Source organism: Nuphar pumila, chromosome 16, assembly GCF_984573655.1.
Source record: "Nuphar pumila chromosome 16, dmNupPumi1.hap1.1, whole genome shotgun sequence".
Lineage (NCBI taxonomy): Eukaryota > Viridiplantae > Streptophyta > Magnoliopsida > Nymphaeales > Nymphaeaceae > Nuphar > Nuphar pumila.
Window position 1 is genome coordinate 11726524 of NC_143264.1, and position 19054 is coordinate 11745577.

General features: G+C 37.3%; 1 protein-coding gene across 4 annotated transcripts in view; it reads left to right on the plus strand.

Annotated features, from left to right (window-relative positions):
- The window catches only part of LOC149812930 (uncharacterized), a 46095-nt gene extending 27517 nt beyond the window's left edge, over positions 1 to 18578 (plus strand). For 2 of the 4 annotated variants that reach the window (XM_089992277.1, XM_089992278.1), the window contains exon 3: positions 5131 to 10366. In XM_089992277.1, the coding sequence (XP_089848403.1) occupies positions 5224 to 5958 (735 nt within the window). In that variant the 5' untranslated portion in view covers positions 5131 to 5223 and the 3' untranslated portion in view covers positions 5959 to 10366. Of the gene's footprint in view, positions 1 to 5130; positions 10367 to 18328 lie in introns of those variants that run through there. The other 2 variants (XM_089992280.1, XM_089992279.1) reach the window with 2 other exon arrangements.
- The last annotated feature ends 476 nt before the right edge of the window (positions 18579 to 19054 follow it).

Below are 19054 nucleotides of genomic sequence, written 5' to 3' on the forward strand. Positions count from 1 at the left end.
TTTGCAGCAGAGAGAGAGAGAGAGAGAGAGAGAGAGAGAGAGAGAGAGAGAGAGAGAGACTTGCTAAATATTATTAGTTTTTAAGTAATTAGAAAATACACAAAGATGTTAGAAATAAAAGTGTTGATATCGCAATAGGGTATATTAAGTTTTTAAGATATAAGAAAATTCACGGAAATGCAAAAAATAAAAAATAAAAATTGTCGATATTGCAATAGAATTATGGTGCAAAAACGGGTGATTTCTAGGAAGACCTTTTAGGATTTTATCATTTTTTAAAATGTCACGATTTTTTCATCGTGATATTTTCAAGATGTCCCTGATGTGAGCATGCACAACACGATCCGGTGTTTTGCAAAAGAATCAGATTCAAGCTCAGGAGATTGATGGCCTGAGATGTCCTACTTCAATGGACTTGCAAGTCTCAGTACGGGAATACTCGCCTGTAGAAAGAACACGTATTTTCATGCAATGGCATTATGGAGTTGGGTTCAACTTTTAATTTTTTTTCAGAGAAAAATATTGTTTCAATTCATTTCTGATAGAAAGTATTACAGAATGGAATTCATTCTAAAAACAGAGAGGTCTTACAAGAGTGAAACATTCAGGTCAGCCCATTTAAGTTTACAGCGAATAAGAAGTAGGGTTCAACTAAGAACATGGTTTGAAGTAGGAAATTGGCGTAGAAAGGTGGCCCTCGGTATTTGTGACTACAAAGAAAAGGCAGTAGGAGTCAACTGATACGGCGATATGCAAATTGTGTAACTGGAAACTGCCCCTGCCCCCCACCCCCGCCCCGGTCCACTGCCATCTCTGCTCTTTGAGAAGCATATTTAGATCAACATAGGAAATGTTGATTTTTTTTTCTTTTCTTACAATAAAAAACCAATATCGTGTTTGGGAACCTGCTAAGCTGCGTGGTGTGGGACTCGACAGTGTAAAACCCCATGGTTGTTTCGAACTTGTTGCTACATCAATTTGAATTTTGGAACAAAAGTAGCTCTCAAAATTGAGTGTGCTCTCTTGTGAAGATGGGGACCTCCAGGGTTTTATCAATTGGTATGAAGGTTTTTTTTTTTCAGGCTGCTTCCAGCTCTTGATTGAAATCATCCCCAGGGCAATACCAGCAACAAATTCACGAAATCACGCTGTAAAAAAAATATGCCCACTGTTTGTTTCACCTTCAAAATTTTCAGTGATGACTTCTTCTGGTTTTACTCAAAGATAAAATTTGATTACTTCGGGGAAAATTTTAGTGCAGATAACATTTCTTTTTTGTTTTTAGAAAAAGAGATGGTGGTTTTGAATGTTGACTTGAAGCACCGGAGGTATGCCATACCGAGTGATAACCGTGTGTTGACTTGAAGCACCGGAGGTTCTCTCTCTCTCTCTCTCTCTCTCTCTCTCTCTCGAGCTCTCAACGCCTGGAAACAACGAGGATGACTCAACGCTTCCTCCTCGATTGTTATTCCCGTACATTCCATTTCCTGGGAACAACGAGGAAGACTCAACGCTTCTTCCTCGATTGTTATTCTCGTACATTCCATTTCTCTCTAGCTCTCTTTGCTATCACAAAGATCTTGGTGATAGAATTCTTCTTCTCTGCAGTTCTTTGACGGAATCTCGAACATCGACCGTGGGATTCTGGAAACGTAAGGTTTGGATTTAGGATTCCAATTTCTTTTCTTTTTTCCTTTTGGTTTCTTCAGTGAATTGAGGGTCTATCGTGCATCTTCCAGGAATTCTTTTTATTTTTCTCTTGTTCGAGAGAGTAGAGGTATTCGATCTTTTCTGTTTTTACTTTGAGAAAGAGAGAGGCATGATCCAAACGCCATTGATTTTTGGACCTGCTGGGATTCAAAAGCTGGTTCCAGTAAATAAAGCATATATTTACATGTAGATCATATCTATATCTATGTGTTAGATGTAAGAAAAAAACAATAAAAAATAGATTGTATTTCACGTTGATTGTAGAAAAAAAAAGGTTCCGCCACCTTCTCAGTACCGAATGCAAATCGTGTGAGGGATCTCTCTCTCTCCCAATGGCTTCTCACGAAACATCGAGCGATCTCTCTCTCTCTCCCCCAATGGATTGTTATTCCCAAGGTTGTTAAATGCGATGAGGCGAAGCGAGGCGTTGAGCCTGCGCTTCACCTCTGAGGCGTACTGAGGCGTACGCCTCTCACAACTGGTATGGAAGTGAAGCGGTGGGAGGGGAGGCAGGGAGCGGCGGAGGAGCAGTTGGCCGGCACGTGGCGGTGGATCCACCGACACTTGGGGTTAGCACAGCCGACGAATCGGGCGGAGGAGGAAGACTTGGGGATGAAAGAGGGGGTTCTGGAGGTTGATGATGGGCAATTTGCGCATCACAGCACGCCTTAGTACCTTGAGCGTGCGCCTTGCCTCTGAAGCGTACACTTCAGGTACTGAGGCGTACGCCTCTCACAACATTGGTTATTCCCGTACCTTCAATTTCTCTCTCGCTGTCTTTGTTGTCACGAAGATCGCTGAGATAGAATTCTTCTTTACAGTGGTTTTCTTATCTGGAATCTAAGAATATCGACGGTGGGAATTTGTGGAGCCGTAAGTTGCGGAATTAGGATTTCAATTTCTTTTCTTTTTCTTTTTAGTTTTTTCAGAGAATTGAGGGTCTATTGCATAACCTCCAGGAATTCTTTATAATTTTTTTGTTTGAGAGAGATTAGAGGGATTCAATCTTTTATGTTTCTACTTAGAGGGATTCTCTCTCTACCGGGGCTCTTCTCTCTCATTTCTCTCTCTTGCATATGTCTCTACTTTTCTACAGGGACGGCTCATCTCGTCTTCCTCACTTTTTCTTGTCGATAACAATTGACTTGATTAGTATTCTTCTAAGGACACATTGGTTGTCAACAACAACTAGCCACAATTATATCGACAACATTCCCCATGAATTGTCCGTTAGCAACTCATTTGGTCTAAAAAATGATTGCCACATGGATATAAGTTCTCTAAAACTCTATATCTCATAAATTCATGAGATAGGATTCATTGAACCTAACCCCCATTTTTAGAATTCTAAATAGCCCTTTACTTATCACTTTCCTAATCCTTAAGCTAGGAAAACTTAACTAATAAAAAAGAGACCACCTAAACCTTAACCAATCAGATCTTGTCATATCATTTATGTACCGATCTAGATCTTTGGATCCAAGATATGTAGGAATGATGTCAGTATCCACCAGAAAATCTATAAATAGAGGCCTGGTCACCCAAATTCAACATCTGACACTTGAGATCTAAATGCGACCTTACCCTGCAGAAACACCTAGATGCTATAACCTTTTAGAACCTAACACCCTAGCCTTGTTTAAGCAGGTCAAGCTTAGCTAAACTTACCTAACCTAGCCTAAAACCCATATCCCTTATCTCATCCAGCCTCTTGGAACCCGCACCTACTCGAAGTGTTGCTCGAGTTCTACCGCTCTTGTCACTATAATAAAAAAGGGTTATCCAAGCCTGAGGTGAGATTCAATCTCTTTTGTGTTTTATTTCATTTAGTTTGATATTTTAAAAATAAATTTTCTTCTTTTTGCATACTTTGTGTTTAGTACTTTTCTCGAGCCTTGGTGGTGGCTCACAACATTAAGCTTATTTCCTTTCTAGGACTTGCATACAAGGTATGACTACTCCCAAGCTATCTTTCACCCTTCTTAAGAATCGAATTTGACTGTTCAGAATTTGAACCTGAAGGGAGCTTTGGACTGGTAACAAACGGGTACTCTAGTTGGAGCCCAAAGTAAGCGAGAGGATCGTGCCTATGGCTGGCACATTTGAAGTGTTGTACCTTGATTGATACTATATGATAAGGTCAGAGGTTTGTAATTGTGATGGTTTAGAATATATGAGAGGCTACTGGGTTAATGCAGCTAAATCGGGTAGGATTGTGTTTAGGTCTGGTATAGGTGTTGAGGGTCAAAGAGGTTAGGCTGGGTAGTTGGAGAGGCTGATGAGGTTAAACATGCAAAACTACACTCTTTGCCGAATTAGAAGGGTGCAATTTTGGTTTTTCGAGTATCGAAGATAGATAGGGTCTTGGCTAAAGCTGGGATCCATTTCAGGGGTTAGGTGACAATCCTCGAAAGGTATGTAAGGATTATGCATGTTCAGGTAAGGTGCAAAGGGCAAAATAAAAATGTGACTACACCGCTTCTACCAATGTGGTATTGGTTTACATAGCTTAGGTGACTTTAGGAAAGGTTAGGGATTAGTCCTCTGATATGATAAAGATTCATGGAGTGATATAAATACTTGAGACACATTTGTAAAGAATGTGTCAAAAATAAATTCTAAACCCAAGTCAAGGATTCAAATCCATAGCCGTGTTGTCCATCACTTTGGAGCAGTCATGAGAGAGAGAGAGACTTGCTAAATATTATTAATTTTTAAGTAATTAGAAAATACATAAAGATGTTAGAAATAAAAGTGTTGATATCTTAATTATAGGGTATATTAAGTTTTAAGATACAAGAAAATTCACGGAAATGCAAAAAATAAAAATTGTCGATATCGCAATAGAATTTTTTAAAATGTCACGATTTTTATCTTGATATTTTCAAGATGTCCCTGATGTGAGCATGCACAACAAGATCCGGTGTTTTGCAAAAGAATAAGATTCAAGCTCAGGAGATTGATGGCCTGCGATGTCCAACTTCAATGGACTTGCAAGTCGCAGTACGGGAATACTCACCTGTAGAAAGAACATCCATGCAATGGCATTATGGAGTTGGGTTCAATTTTTATTTTTTTTCCAGAGAAAAATATTGTTTCATTTAATTTCAGATAGAAAGTATTCCGGGCAGGTTATATGTGCACACCACCACCCTCTGTCCACACCACCACACACACACCCAAAACACGCACTGTAGCTACAGTGCGTGTTCGGGGGGAGAAATCAACGTAAATTGACGTAGAAAGGTGGTCCTTGGTATTTGTGACTAAAAAGAAAACAGTAAGAGTCAACCGATACGGCGATACGGGTGATATGCAAATTGTGTAACTGGAAACTGACACCTGTCCTGCATCGTCGAAGTACGATCCGAAGTTTTGGGTGGGTGCTGCTTCATATGGTTTTTTCACTTCTTTTGCCAGGACATTTTTGTGGGAGTTCTCTCCAAGGAGTTGCATCATCTCTCTCTCTCTTTCTTGCACGGTCCATCGTCTTGGAAACGAAGAAAGGCAGATATGGCATCTAATGGCACCGTTCTGTCTATCTCGGTGGAGAATTTTTTGGTGCAGATGGACGGCCAGGCTAACTTCGAAATTTCCGGCAGTGTGTACCTTATGAGTAAACTGCAACAAGTTCCGGAGACGGATGTGCTGTCAACTGTCAAGCTTACGGTGAATGGAGAGGGCTTCGGGCCGATGACGAGGAAGTTGCTCGGAATCGCCCCCATCGAACTGCATCTTCCGAACGGAAGGGTCATCGTGATCGTGGAGTCGCTTGAGAATGAGCAGGCTGGGGTCGTACAGCCCGAAATCCGCATTTCTCGGCGTATAGAGACGATCCGGTGGTTGCTTAAATTGTTGGGCTTCAACATCGTCATCAATGATGTGCAGTCACAAGTCAGCGAAACGGTGACTAGGCAGCATTTCGAGCTGATGATGATGAATAGTTTGCTCGAGAATGCTGGCTCCCAACCCCAAAGGGAGGAAGATGCTTGGTTATCCTCGGTGCGGCGGCCATTAGCGGTTGGTAACATAGCGCTCTGTATTCAACTAGGAGGGCCCAAACCCACAGACTATAAACAGCACCCGGTTGAGACCGCCTCCTACATGTTTGTTGCCTTTGCAGCACTTTCTCTCTCGTTATTTGCGCTTAGTGGCAGCAGGAGTATTGGCATATGGGGAGTGGTTGCCTCGACTATTTTCCTTATCCTTGCTTATTGGATCATGAAGCCAATTCTGTTATCCAACTGAGGCCAACGGTGAGAAAGCACTGTCCTTTTGTTTTATATTTTGCTAAAGATATTCATGCTTCTTTTTTTTTTTTCTCTTTCTTCTCCATGAACTAGTGTTGGTGGTAAAAGAGAAGGATGGGGCGTTGTACCTATTGAGGTAACGCTGTAAGGCCCTAAACAGCTTGCTGCCTACCTCATCGTTTGTTGGAAAAAGGCATTCTATGGGTATTTGTGCAATCTAGTCGAGCATGGCAGTGTCTTTAAAATCTAATGTCTAACCGAGTTCTCTTTCGACCAGCTAGGCTAAAGAGAAGGCATTTGCATCCGATTCCACACAAAAGCATGCTAAACCACCATTAAGCTCAATTGGAGGTTAGATATTGTAGAAAGGACAGACTGATGAATAAATGGTAGCTATCATAACCATGCAGCGTTAAGCATAAATGCCATTAATGAGACTATTCTTCAGCTTGGTTCTTACAAAATAAAGAAAAAGAAAAGAAAATGACACGACATTCAAGCTATTGCTATGCTAGGTTCCATGAGGATGACAATTGGAAGAAATCAAAATCATAATGTAGGCATTGATACCAACCAGATACCTTGTTTAGACTCTGTTTCTTTTTTCTTTTTTTCACACAGAAGATATACGCTTTTCACTGTCATCATGATCTAAGACATAGCTAGTTTCTAGAAAACAAATTATGTAGATCAGATCTATAAGAATCAATGTTGTGAATAACGTTGAGGCGTATCGACCTTTAGGTAAACTTCACAAAAAATATTAAAAAATTGATTAATTTTGTAAAGGAGGAATACTTTTCTTATTGGATATTGATGCCAAGAGATTACAATATATACACGGTAGAAGCAGCAAAAGGAAAAGGAAACTATAAAGCTGCCATAAGACATCAAAGGCAATATCTACAGGATGCCAAAAATTACAAATAACAGTATTGCAACATCAAAGGCAATGCCAAGCTATCATATCGAGATCTGAGTTATGGCAAGACCCTCCCTCAAGCTGACGCTGGAGAGTTGCAAAGGCCAAGCTTGCCTTTTAATCGATGGAACATTGCTCATCCCAAGGCTTTTGTAAAAATGTTGACCAGCTGGCTGTGTGTGGACAAATGTGTCGTGGCAATTGTTCCTGCTAGCAAATGATCGCGAATAAAGTGGCAGTCAATTTCTATATGCTTGGTTCATTCGCGAAAAACATGATTGCTAGCTATGTGTAGTGCTGCTTGACTATCACAATGGAGCAGCATAGGATGGGAATGAGGAACTCAAAAATCTGTAAGTAAGGCTTTCAACCATAACAGTTCTGAAGTGGCTGATGTGAGGGCTTTGTATTCAGCCTCAGCTGAAGATCGGGCTACTGTAGTCTGCTTCTTTGATTTCCATGATAATGGCGAGGTCCCTAAGGTTGTGGGGTAACCAGTAACCGATCTTTGTGTTGTAGGACAAGCTCCCCAATCAGAGTCACTGAATCCATGTGTATGTAGAGATGAATTGACTGAGATCCAAAGTCCATGCGCTGGGGTGCCAACAAGATATTTAAGTAATCGCTGAAGAGCTTGCAAGTGTGATTGGCATGGCCGCTGCATGAATTGACTCAGTATATGAACTGAGTAAGAAATAGCAGGTCTCTTTATGGTCAAGTAGATTAAGCGCCCAACAACTCTGCGGTATTGCCATGGATTAAGGAGAGGATCAGCAACTTTAATGCTGAGATGATGATTTTGCTCCATAGGAAAAGCGACAGACTAGGCATTCTGCATGCCCATCTCATGAATTAAATCAAACACATATTTGCATTGATTAATAAAAATGTCGGATCTGTGGCGTGCAACCTCTATGCCCAAGAAATATTTCAATGTGCCCAAATCCTTGACCAAAAATTTAGATGCAATGAATCTTTTTACTGTCAGAAGTAGAGAGTGGGATGAGCTTGCCAAAATCACATCATCAACATAAACTAAAACTGCTGCAAAGGAGCCATTCTTAGCACAAGTGAAGAGTGAGTAATCTGCCCGCGATTGCTGAAAGCCAAAAAGTGTCAAACACGTTGTGAACTTGCTAAACCATTGACATGAAGCTTGCTTAAGGCCATATAAGGATTTATGTAAGTGGCATACTCGAGTATCCCCCGGTCCCACATAGCCAGGTAGCGGAGACATGTAAACCTCCTCATGAAAGTCCCCATGAAGAAAGGCATTGTCCATATCTAGTTGATGAAGTTCCCAACCCCAAATGGCAGCAACTGCCAATAAGCATCGAACAGTGACAAGTTTGGCAACTAACGCAAAGGTCTCATGGTAATCCACCCCTTTAACTTGGGTGAAGCCATTAGCCACCAAGCAAGCCTTATATCGTTCTATTGTACTGTCAGACTTGTACTTGATGCGATAAATCCATTTGCAACTGATGGGGCACTTGCATGGGAGCAGAGGCACTAAGGACCAAGTGACGTTCTCTCCCAGTTCGTCTATTTGTGCCCTTTCTTCCAGCCTTGCTTCTTTCTTCCCAATCTGTCGGATATCTCGCAAGCTCATAACACCATTCTCGACTATGGCCTTGTTTATGACAATGGTCACAGTAGTACCTACTATTGCAAGTTCTTCCATTATTGACATCAGATCGGTGACCATTGTGATGTGCATTAGGTCGCTGAACATGTTACTTGGTTGTGTTGTCTCCCTTTGTGTGTGACCATCCTTGCATCTGCTCTCCCTTGGACAGCAAGGCTGCGGCTGCAGACTCCAAAGTTGCTCGTTCTTCCACCATGCTTTGTTGCTTTTCTTCTTGGGAGACGAGGAAGTATATCTTTCTCAAGGATGACAGTGGTTTGCTACTCAGAATTTGTGATCGAATGGCATTGAGGCTGTTGTTAAGTCCAAGCAGGAACTGGTGAATCTTCTCTATCTCACACTATTCCTTCATTGATTTACTGGCACCACAAATACATTGTGGTTGTGGAGTATATGTGATTAATTCATCCCAGAGGGCACAAAAGTGAGTAAAATAATCAACAACGGTGGTGTCTTCTTAATGGAGGTTTGTTAGATCACGTTTTAACTCTTGGATGCATGGAGCATTGCCTTGAGAGAATCGTTCTTCCAGATCTCGCCATAAAGCCGCAGAAGATTCTAGGTAGGCAACACTGTCATGGAGCTCAGGGGCCAACGCATTGAAGATCCAAGTTGTGACCATAGCATTGCATTTCTTCTAAGATGGCAGATTGGTTGAATTAGCAGCAGGTTGAGGAATGGTTCCATCAATGAAACCTTGTTTGTTATTGGCACATAGCGCATTCAGCATGGCTCGTCGCCATGTGGGGGTAATTCTCACCTTTGAGAAGGCATGACACCAATGGTGTGCCTGTATTATCAAATGAGGCCAACAAATAAGGTGAGTTAGCATCATTGTTAGCGATCTCTTTTCCTGGGGAAGACATGGATAGAAACAATGTTTAGGTTAGAAAAAGAAAGGTAGCAACATTTTAGGGTTGCACACCGATTTCTCTGATACCATGTAAAGGAGGAATACTTTTCTTATTATATATTGATGCCAAGAGATTACAATATATACATGGTAGAAGCCACAAAAGGAAAAGGAAACTATAAAGCTGCCATAAGACATCAACGACAATATCTACAAGATGCCAAAAATTATAAATAACAATATTGCAACATCAAAGGCAATGCCAGGCTATCATATCGAGATCTGAGATATGGCAAAAAATTTATTAATTAATTTGTCAAATTTTTAATAAAAATAATATAGTAATTAATTATATAGAAAAAGTAAATTTTTTTGAAGAAAAATATCATAAGAACAAGACGAAAGGGAAAAAAATTAGCAAAAGGAAGAAGAACATAAGAAGAAGATCGGCAGAGGAAGATCGACATAACAAGGAGGAAAAGAAGAAAAAGGACTAGAAGGAGGAGAAGAAGAGATGAAGAAAGAGAGGGGGGTATGTACGGGTAGAAGAGAGAGAGAGCACAAGAGAGATTCTTCTTTTTCTTATTCTTTCTCAAACTCAAGATAAAGAGAGAGAGAGAGAGAGGGAGGGGTGCCCTATCGGTTCCTCCTTCTATTTCTTTAAAAAGAAGGGAAGAATGAGGCATGCACCTCAGCCTTGAGGTAAACGCCTCAAGGCCCATGAGGCGCACACCTCATGGTGCCTTGCGCTATATTAGTGTGCTTCAAGGCACCAAAGGCTGTGTGCCTTACCTTGAGGCACACTTTTCATAACACTAATATATAAGATCAGATCTGCAAAAAATTTAAAAAGGTTGAAAAAATATGGTGCTTAAATGATATATATAGTTTCTAGTTGTTGTTTAGTTTTCTTTCATACATCTTTAAAATAAAAAATGGGTGTCAATTTTTATATGGAAAAAACATCTCATTGGGCTTTGTGTGTTGCAGGGTTCTGTCTACATGTGTCTTAGAATTGTGGTTTCAGTTGTTTTTGAAAATTATTTCATATTGTTGATTATGTATACACTGGTTTGATTGAGTGATCATGTGTGCACAATATTAACCAGGTCGATTGGTTGATTTTTCATATTTGGCATTGTTTTTTTTTTCAAGGAAAAATATGGTGTTTATATATAATTAGAAGAATTATATCAAGAGTATGGATTTGAGTGATGAGCGATCACCAGGCAAAAATATGTTTCTGCCCCATATGTTGGATATACAAGGAAATTAGGATTGCCCTTAGATCATACGACTTGTCCCAATGGGAGTCAGTTGTGTGCCAAATTAATCTAAAATAAATGTGGCGCCGATTCCTCCCTGCATAGACATAGGGTGCACCTATTAGGCAGGTTGAAGCCTAACCTCTTGTGCACATCGTCTGTGAGCAGCTTGTCATGTAGAATTAGCCAAGAGGTGATGGACCCACGGATTGGGTATGATTGATCTCAAAGTGCATTGGCTAGTAGCCATTGTACTGCGGTTGGTCGCAACATGCAGTAACATGAGGTAATGCTAAACATGTCGTCTGATGAATGTTTTCAGCAAGGGGCATCAAGTGCAACCATGTGAGTGAATGAGATTGTCCTTCATTAAACTCATCCATTGTTCGAAGACAAGAGGCGATGGGTTTCACCGAAGTTGAATCTCCCACCCAAAAACTTGATTCCAACAAGAGATGATTTTGTTTTATTTGCCTCTTCTAACCCAATAAAGGGCTGGGTATATGTCTTTGAGACAACCCTCCTTCAACCAAGTATCTTTTCAAAACATAGTGTTGGAGTCGGCTTTGATATTGATGTGGATCGCTTCAAGGAACTCAGTTACCATTTTCACCCAACCCTTTCATATACCTGACCCCACTACCTATTTGGCACCCCCAATCCAGCTCCAAGGCCATCCAAGCAAGCTATACTTTTGCTTTAAAACCGTCACCCACGCTTGTTCTAAGTGATGACCAGTCATAGCCATTTCATGAGCAAGAATTTGTTCCACCTCCCCACTTTGTGAATGTACTCATGATGATTTCCCATGAACCTAGGTGCATTCTAGCTTTTTGATTTTTGCCAGACCAAATGAAGGTTCAAAATAAACTATTTATCCTCTTCTTTCTCTAGAATTTGAAAAAATTGTAGGAAATGCAAAAGGAAAGACTTGATGACATGCTCGACTATTTTTCCCACAGGAGCAAGGTTAATCCTACCCACTTTGTCATTTTTGCTAATACTTTCTTCACAACTTTCTTCTAAAACCTATCTATTGTGACTCTAATGTGAAGCAGTAGGTCAAGATATTTAAGGGGCAAACTTGCAATTTGGCATCCAAATATGGTGGATGTGAAGGATGTTGTTTGACCAACAACATTGAATCCCATAGGCCAGACAATTCTGAAAAGATTTGCAGCAATACCCACAGATTGACGATGTTATCCTATTTAGCTTGGCTTAAAATAAGGATGTCATCGGCGAAGAGGATATGAGATTTTTTTTGAAATCCCAGTACGTCTACTCCATGAAAAAGGCCACCAAAAATAGCTGAATTAATCATGCAAGAGAGGACTTACATGACCATAAGAAAAAGCAAGGGTGAGAGGGAGTCACCTTGTTGAAGCCCTCTATGTAGGTTAAAGCATGTACCTCACATACCGTTGAAGTTGATTGCCATGAATAAAATTCTAAGTATATCCATAATCCAGTTGCACCATTTCTCCCCAAAGTGCATTTTCTCCATGCTAGTGAACAAGAAATCCCACCTCACCATATTAAACGCTTTAGTGAGGTCCAGTTTGAGTAAGAACACCTTCATGTATGAGGAGTAGATTGTATGGACAGCTTCATGCACAAGTATGAATTGTTCATGTAGCTTTTGACCCTTGAGGTCCAGTTTGAGTAAAAACGTCCAGATGAGTTTTTGTGTCACATGCTTAGAGCCTTGGAAATAACATTATAGATTATTCCATATAAAACAATATGTAAGAAATTTTTAAGATAATTTCTTGTACCATCCTTAGGTACAAGCACCATGATTGATTTACCAAGAGCCTTGGGTAGGGTGGCATTAAAATAAAATTCTTGAAGTAGGAGCATTATAATTAATGTTAACATGACTCTCAAATCACGCTAAATACCTCAATGGGAAGACCGTCCACACCCAGGGCTTTACCATTGGGATGGACCACACCACCCTTCTCACTTCATCTAGGTGAAATGGTTTTGAAATGACAATTGATTATTCAAGGTCCAAAGCACTTAGATGTAGATTTCCCGAATTGGGATGCAGTCTGGCCATAAAATGGAAACATTCTTCAAACTTACGTGTTAAAATTTTTCTCAATTATAAGAATGATATTCATGCTTAATTCTAGTTATAATTTTAGGGGTTTTATTTTCTTTTCCTCAATTATCCTATATATGAATGATATTCATGCTTGATTTTAGTTATGTCAATTAGCCTATGTGTGAATGATGCTCGTAGATGATTTTAGTTAGATTTTTATGGGGTTTTGTATTATTTCCTCAAGGAGCCTATATATGAATGATGCTCATGCTTGATTTTTGTTAGAATTCTATGGGTTATTTTTTTCCCCCAATTAGTCTATATATGAATGATGTTCATGCTTGAGCTTAGCTAGAATTTTAAGGGTTTTGTTTTATTTTTCTTAATTAGCCTATAAGTGAATGATGTTCATGCCTGATTTAGTTAGAATTTTAGGGCATTGTTTGTGTTTTTTTCTCAATAAGCTTATATATGAATGATATTCATCCTTAATTTTATTTTGAATTTTAGGAGATTTTTTTAACTATCCAACATAAGAATGATGTTTGTGCTTGATTTTAATTAGACTTGTAAGGGTTTTGTTCTTTTTCTCCAATAGCCTATACATGAATAATGTCCAGGCTTGATTTTAGTTATAATTTTAAGGGTTTTATTTTTTTACCAATTAGTAAATGATGTTTATGCATGATTTTATTTAGAATTTTAGGGGTTTTGTTCTTTTTCACAATTAGACTAGATGTGAATGATGTTCATGCTTGATTGTAGTTACAGTTTTAAGGGTTTTGTTTTTTCTCAATTAGCCTCTATATGAATGATGTTGATGTTTGATTTTAGTAAGAATTTTAAGTTTTGTTTTTCAATTATATGAATGTTGACATGCTTGATTTTAGTAGTTACTTTTCCTTTTCACTGTGCAATTATGCCCAACTTAGTTTAGATTCTTGGCTTTGCCCCTAGTTTATTCCTATAGTTCCCTTATGTCAATATGCTCATCAGTCTAAGTTTTTCCCGTGCTTGAAGCAATACATTATAGTGAAGCCTCTATCAATCTACCAATGATAAATACAATCCTAGGCAATGCTGTCCAGGTAAGGGTGGCACCACTCTCTCTCTCTCTCTCTCCATTGTGCATTATGCACCTAGGCCTTTGGTCGTTCATTGTTTGATGACACCAATGGCGGCCTCAAGCACATCTGCTGGTTCCTGCAACTGGTGAGTCTCTCTCTCTCTCTCTCTCTCTCTCTCTCTCTCTGTTAACTATGGTCAGGGGTCAAGGCCTTAAGGCTCAGGAATGCTGCCATTGTTTGGCCATCCTCCATCCATCGAACTCTCTAACATGCCACTTTCTATTTCTTTTTGCATTTTTTTAGGGTTTAGGGTTTTGTGTTTTTTTTTTGTCCAATTAGCATTTAGGCTTTTTATTTTGGTTTTTCAAATGAGATGAATATTAGTTAGGTAATTCTATGTGCTTTTTTTTAACAATAATAAACATGATTCCATATGCTTAATTTAGTTATAATTTTAGGGGTTTTATTTTTTTTCTCAATTAGCCTTTATATGAATGATGTTCATGCTTGATATTAGTTAGAATTTTAGGGGTTTTGTTTTTTTTTCTCAATTAGCCTATATATGAATGATGTTTATGCTTGATATTAGTTAGAACTTTAAGGGTTTTGTTTTCTTTTCAAATAGCCTATACATGAATGTTGCTCATGCTTAGTTTTAGTTTGAATTTTAGGGGTTTTATATTTTTTCTCAATTATCCTATATATGGATTTCATGTTTGATTTTAGTTAAAGTTTTAGGAGTTTTGTCCGAATTAACCTATATATGAATGATGTTCATGCTTGATTTTAGTTAGAATTTTAGGAGTTTTGTTTTTTCCCTCAATTATTCTATATATGAATGATATTCATGCTTTATTTTACTTATAGTCTTAGGAGTTTTTTTTTTTCAATTAGCCTATGTGTGAATGATGTTTGTGCTTGATTTTAGTTAGAATTTTAAGGGTTTTGTAGTTTTTTTCTCAATGAGTCTATATATGAATGATGTTCATGCTTGATTTTAGATACACTTTTAGGGGTTGTTTTTTTTATTTTTTACACATTAGTTTATATTGAATGATGTTCATGCCTGATCTTAGTTAGAATTTTAGGGGTTTTGTTTTGTTTTGTTTATATCAATTAGCCTATATGTGAATGATTTTCATATTTGATTTAATTAGAATTTTAGGAGTTTTTTTTTTCTCAATTAGCCTATATATGATTGATGTTCATCTTTGATTTTAGTGCTTGAATTTAGTTTGAATTTAAGGGGATTTTTTTCTCAACTAGCCAATATAAGAATGATGTGCATGTTTGATTTTAACTAGACTTGTAGGGGTTTTGTTCTTATTCTCAATTAGTTTATAGATGAATAATGTTCATGCTTGATTTTAGTTATAATTTTAGGGGTTTTATTTTTTTTCTCAATTAGCCTATAAATAAATGTTGTTTATACTTGGATTTTATTTAGAATTTTAAGGGTTTTGTTTTTTCTCAATTAGCCTATATACGAATGTTGTTCATGCTTGATTTTAGCTATAATTTTACAGGTTTTGTTTTTTCTCAATTAGCCTGTGTACGAATGATGTTCATGTTTGATTTTAGTTTGAATTTTATTAGGTTTTCTTTTTCAATTAGCCTATATATGAATGATTAATGTTTGATTTTAGTAATTATTTTTTGAATATTAAATGTTGTGTTTTAACCAAATTTCTACGTGAGCTTATAGCCATCATTTTGACTACCACAAATCCTCAAGAAACTCTTTATGAATCTTACAAATTGGTTGTTCTTTGTAAATGAAAAAAAAAGAAATTGTTTGCAAAATGTGATCCTTAAAGAGATCATGACTTTTTTTTTTTAAACTTGTTTTTTTTTTTAGACCTTGGTGTCGGTTTGGGAGGCTCAGACCAGGGTCTGAACCATCGGTCTGACCAGACTGACGTGACACTTGTCCGATCCCATTTGGGTCAGACCCGAGTCTATTCTAGTGATCGGGCAGCTCCTAACCAGCAGACACTCCGTTGGGCCGATTTGGGTGCAGTCCATGAAACCGACCCAATTAAAAAGGGTTTGTTCGAATATACATATGTATATTTGTAAAAAAATAAAATAAATAATAATATAAAATAAAATATATTTTTATCACTTACGCTAGTTGGAACAGACCTATTTTAGTCAATGTTTGTTCAGATCAGCTAAGACCAAACCAGATCGGACTAAACCCAGTCCAGTTGTAAACCTCAACTGCAAGCCGACTGGACTCATTCGGTCATACTTATGTTGGACCCAAAGTTGAGGTCTAGACTGAAATTTTCCTCTTGCCGGATGTAAACCAAATTTTATATATATATGTGTGTGCGTGTGTGTATGTGTGTGTGAAAAATATATATACACAGAAATTTTGTGAAGGGTTTTTATGGTCTAGAGCTTGGCTGACCAGCTCTTGTTGCACCACCTCAATCAATGAGCTTGTGTCTAGCTCAGCCGTCTAATTGTCTATGATTCAACAAGGTTGGCTCTCTCAGAAATGTCTTTTATAATCAACATATATATATATATATATATATATATATATATATATATATATATATATATATATATATATATATATATATATATATATATATATATAAAATCTTGCACTCCACTAATAAAGCAAACTGAATGTACATGTATATATACACACGCACACATGGTGTATCTATATGTGTGATAAATTCAAGTGATTCAGTTGGTAATGAATCTTTGTATGAAAAAAAAATAGTTTTGATAACCGGTTAAGCCAACTTTAAACTTATGAAGGCAGACAAACATATTCATCTATTAAATTTATGCCTGAGGGTTTGAATATCAATGCATACTATGCTGATGTGCTCACTCATATTAAGTTTTGCATCAAGTTTCACTCAGATGTTCAAATGTGAATACAAAATTCACAAAAAATTTCAGTGAATTTATGTTTCACACTGAAATCTATCTAAACACTCATATTGCTTAAGTAATTGATATGTCTATCTTACAAGTGTAATAATTTGGTGAAGCATGTTCGGCTTTTATTCTATTTTACTAAGCAATTAATATGATTGATCATGGCCACATCATTAAGGTGTTCATTTATTATAATAATGTTGCACATACTCATATTGCTTAAGTATTTGATGTGAGGTCAATAATGCGAAGGTGCTTCAATTACCTGGACTATGCATTAGTTGCACTCTTATTACCTAAGTTTTTGATGTATTGGAACATATTATAGATGGATTTTCTCATGTGCTCTTTTATTGTGAATTTTACTATGTATGCATAAACTATGATAAATTTGCAATATATAAATACACATAGAGAATTGTGTTTTAAACACACGTGTGGATTTATTGGTTATGATGTTATATGTGTGTCCTATGAAAGGCATGATTGGTTCATGTGATGCAATGAATGCTCTTGTATATATATATATATATATATATATATATATATATATATATATATATATATATATATATATATATATATATATATATATTGACACGTACTAACCTCTACACTTAAATATCTGGATTGGCTCTGACGGACTGTAGTCCTAGAGCAATAGAGAATTAGGTGGGTGTATAAATAATTGACACCTAGAGTGGGTCGTTACACCTTCAAAAATGAGGTATGGTATGCATAATAATAAGAACACTCTAATAATACCCATTCTCGCATGCCTACTTGGAGAGGTAGGTGGTACAACCTCGAGTGACAATTGAATGCATGTGAGTTGTAACCACACAACACATCATTCCATTGTTCTTGGGAGTGAGAGCATCCCATAGCCTCTAGCCACTCGAAGTTAGGGAGGAAAGGTTTATCGATGTATCCTTGGTGATAAGCTTCAAACCCATCTGCAGTGGTTAAAATTTTTGGGATATCCAATTGCTATTGGCCCATTGGGATTTTCTCCCGTTTGAATGAATCTTCTCCTTGGGATACTTAGCCATTTGAAGGGCTTTGAGTAATTAAGATGGCATGGCATAATAGACCCGAAGTACCATGGTGGTGCACCTTTTGTACCAAAGGATTATAATGAAAGTGAAAACTTAAGTGATGCATGCACAAAATTGGTGAGAATTCTTCTTGAATATTTAATATATGTGAATGTTTATATTCTCACCTTATGACACAATGTTTGTAATATTCTAAAATAATTGTGTGATATTGGTTGATTGATCACCAATATGCACAATAATTGATGAAAATTCTTCTTGAATATTTAATATATGTGAATGTTTATATTCTCACCTTATGACACATTGTTTGTGAAACTCTTGAACAATCGTGTCATATTGATTGATTGATCACTGTTATGCATAAAATTGATGAGAATTCTTCTTGATTATCTAATACATGTGAATGTTTATATTCTCATCTTATGACACGTAGTTGTGGTACGTAACTTTTGAATTATTTTGTCATATTGATTAATTGATCATTGTTATGACCACGGTATGATATTGTGAATGTTCTACAAAACTGCACTTCTATAATTTTGGTTTTCAACTTACTGCCTATTTGTATAGCTGACCCTGTGTTATGAGGCAGGGAATGAGTCACAAACCCTCTATGGAAGCTGGAACGATGCACGTTTTTGGGCCTCATTATTGTTATAAACTGTAAAAATTTTGAAGGGATAAATTATTGTGTTATGTTTCTTACTCTTTTTAGAACAAATTACATGTTGGCTTTCCGTTGATTGCACCCTTGAATCTGAACGCGTTGAGGATCTGCCAATCTAAATTTTTTGAACCACAACAATATATTCTTATACATAAGTCTATCTTGATTTTTCAGTTAGATCTTAATATGCAGAATTCTGAATCTTGTTCAAGTTTCACTAATTCGCTACGGTGGGACAGAATGAATATTATCTATGTTGATTTTTGGATGCTGAACAACAATATCGAGTTGACTATTAATGCATGTTAATTGTCCTATTAGCATGGTCTCTTCTTTCTTTATGATAGGTCTTCACTATCTTAAAAAATCTTGTATTTTTGCACAGTGTTTTCCTAAGCTATTATGCCCTTGTTTGTCCCTAGCTGAGCTCATATCGAAAATCAACAATTTATAAGTTTCTTGTTGGTGCAGAAATCTGGCACATTACCCTAAATCGTTTTTGGATGAGCACTACTTTTGATGATAAATTTGATTATATGTTGTATTTTCACATGTAACTGGTCGAGGATCATCTAGCTCTTAAAATAAGTTTTCCATTGTTTAGTCTTCCTAAAGTTATTTACAAAAAAGAAGAAGAAAATTTCCCTTAAA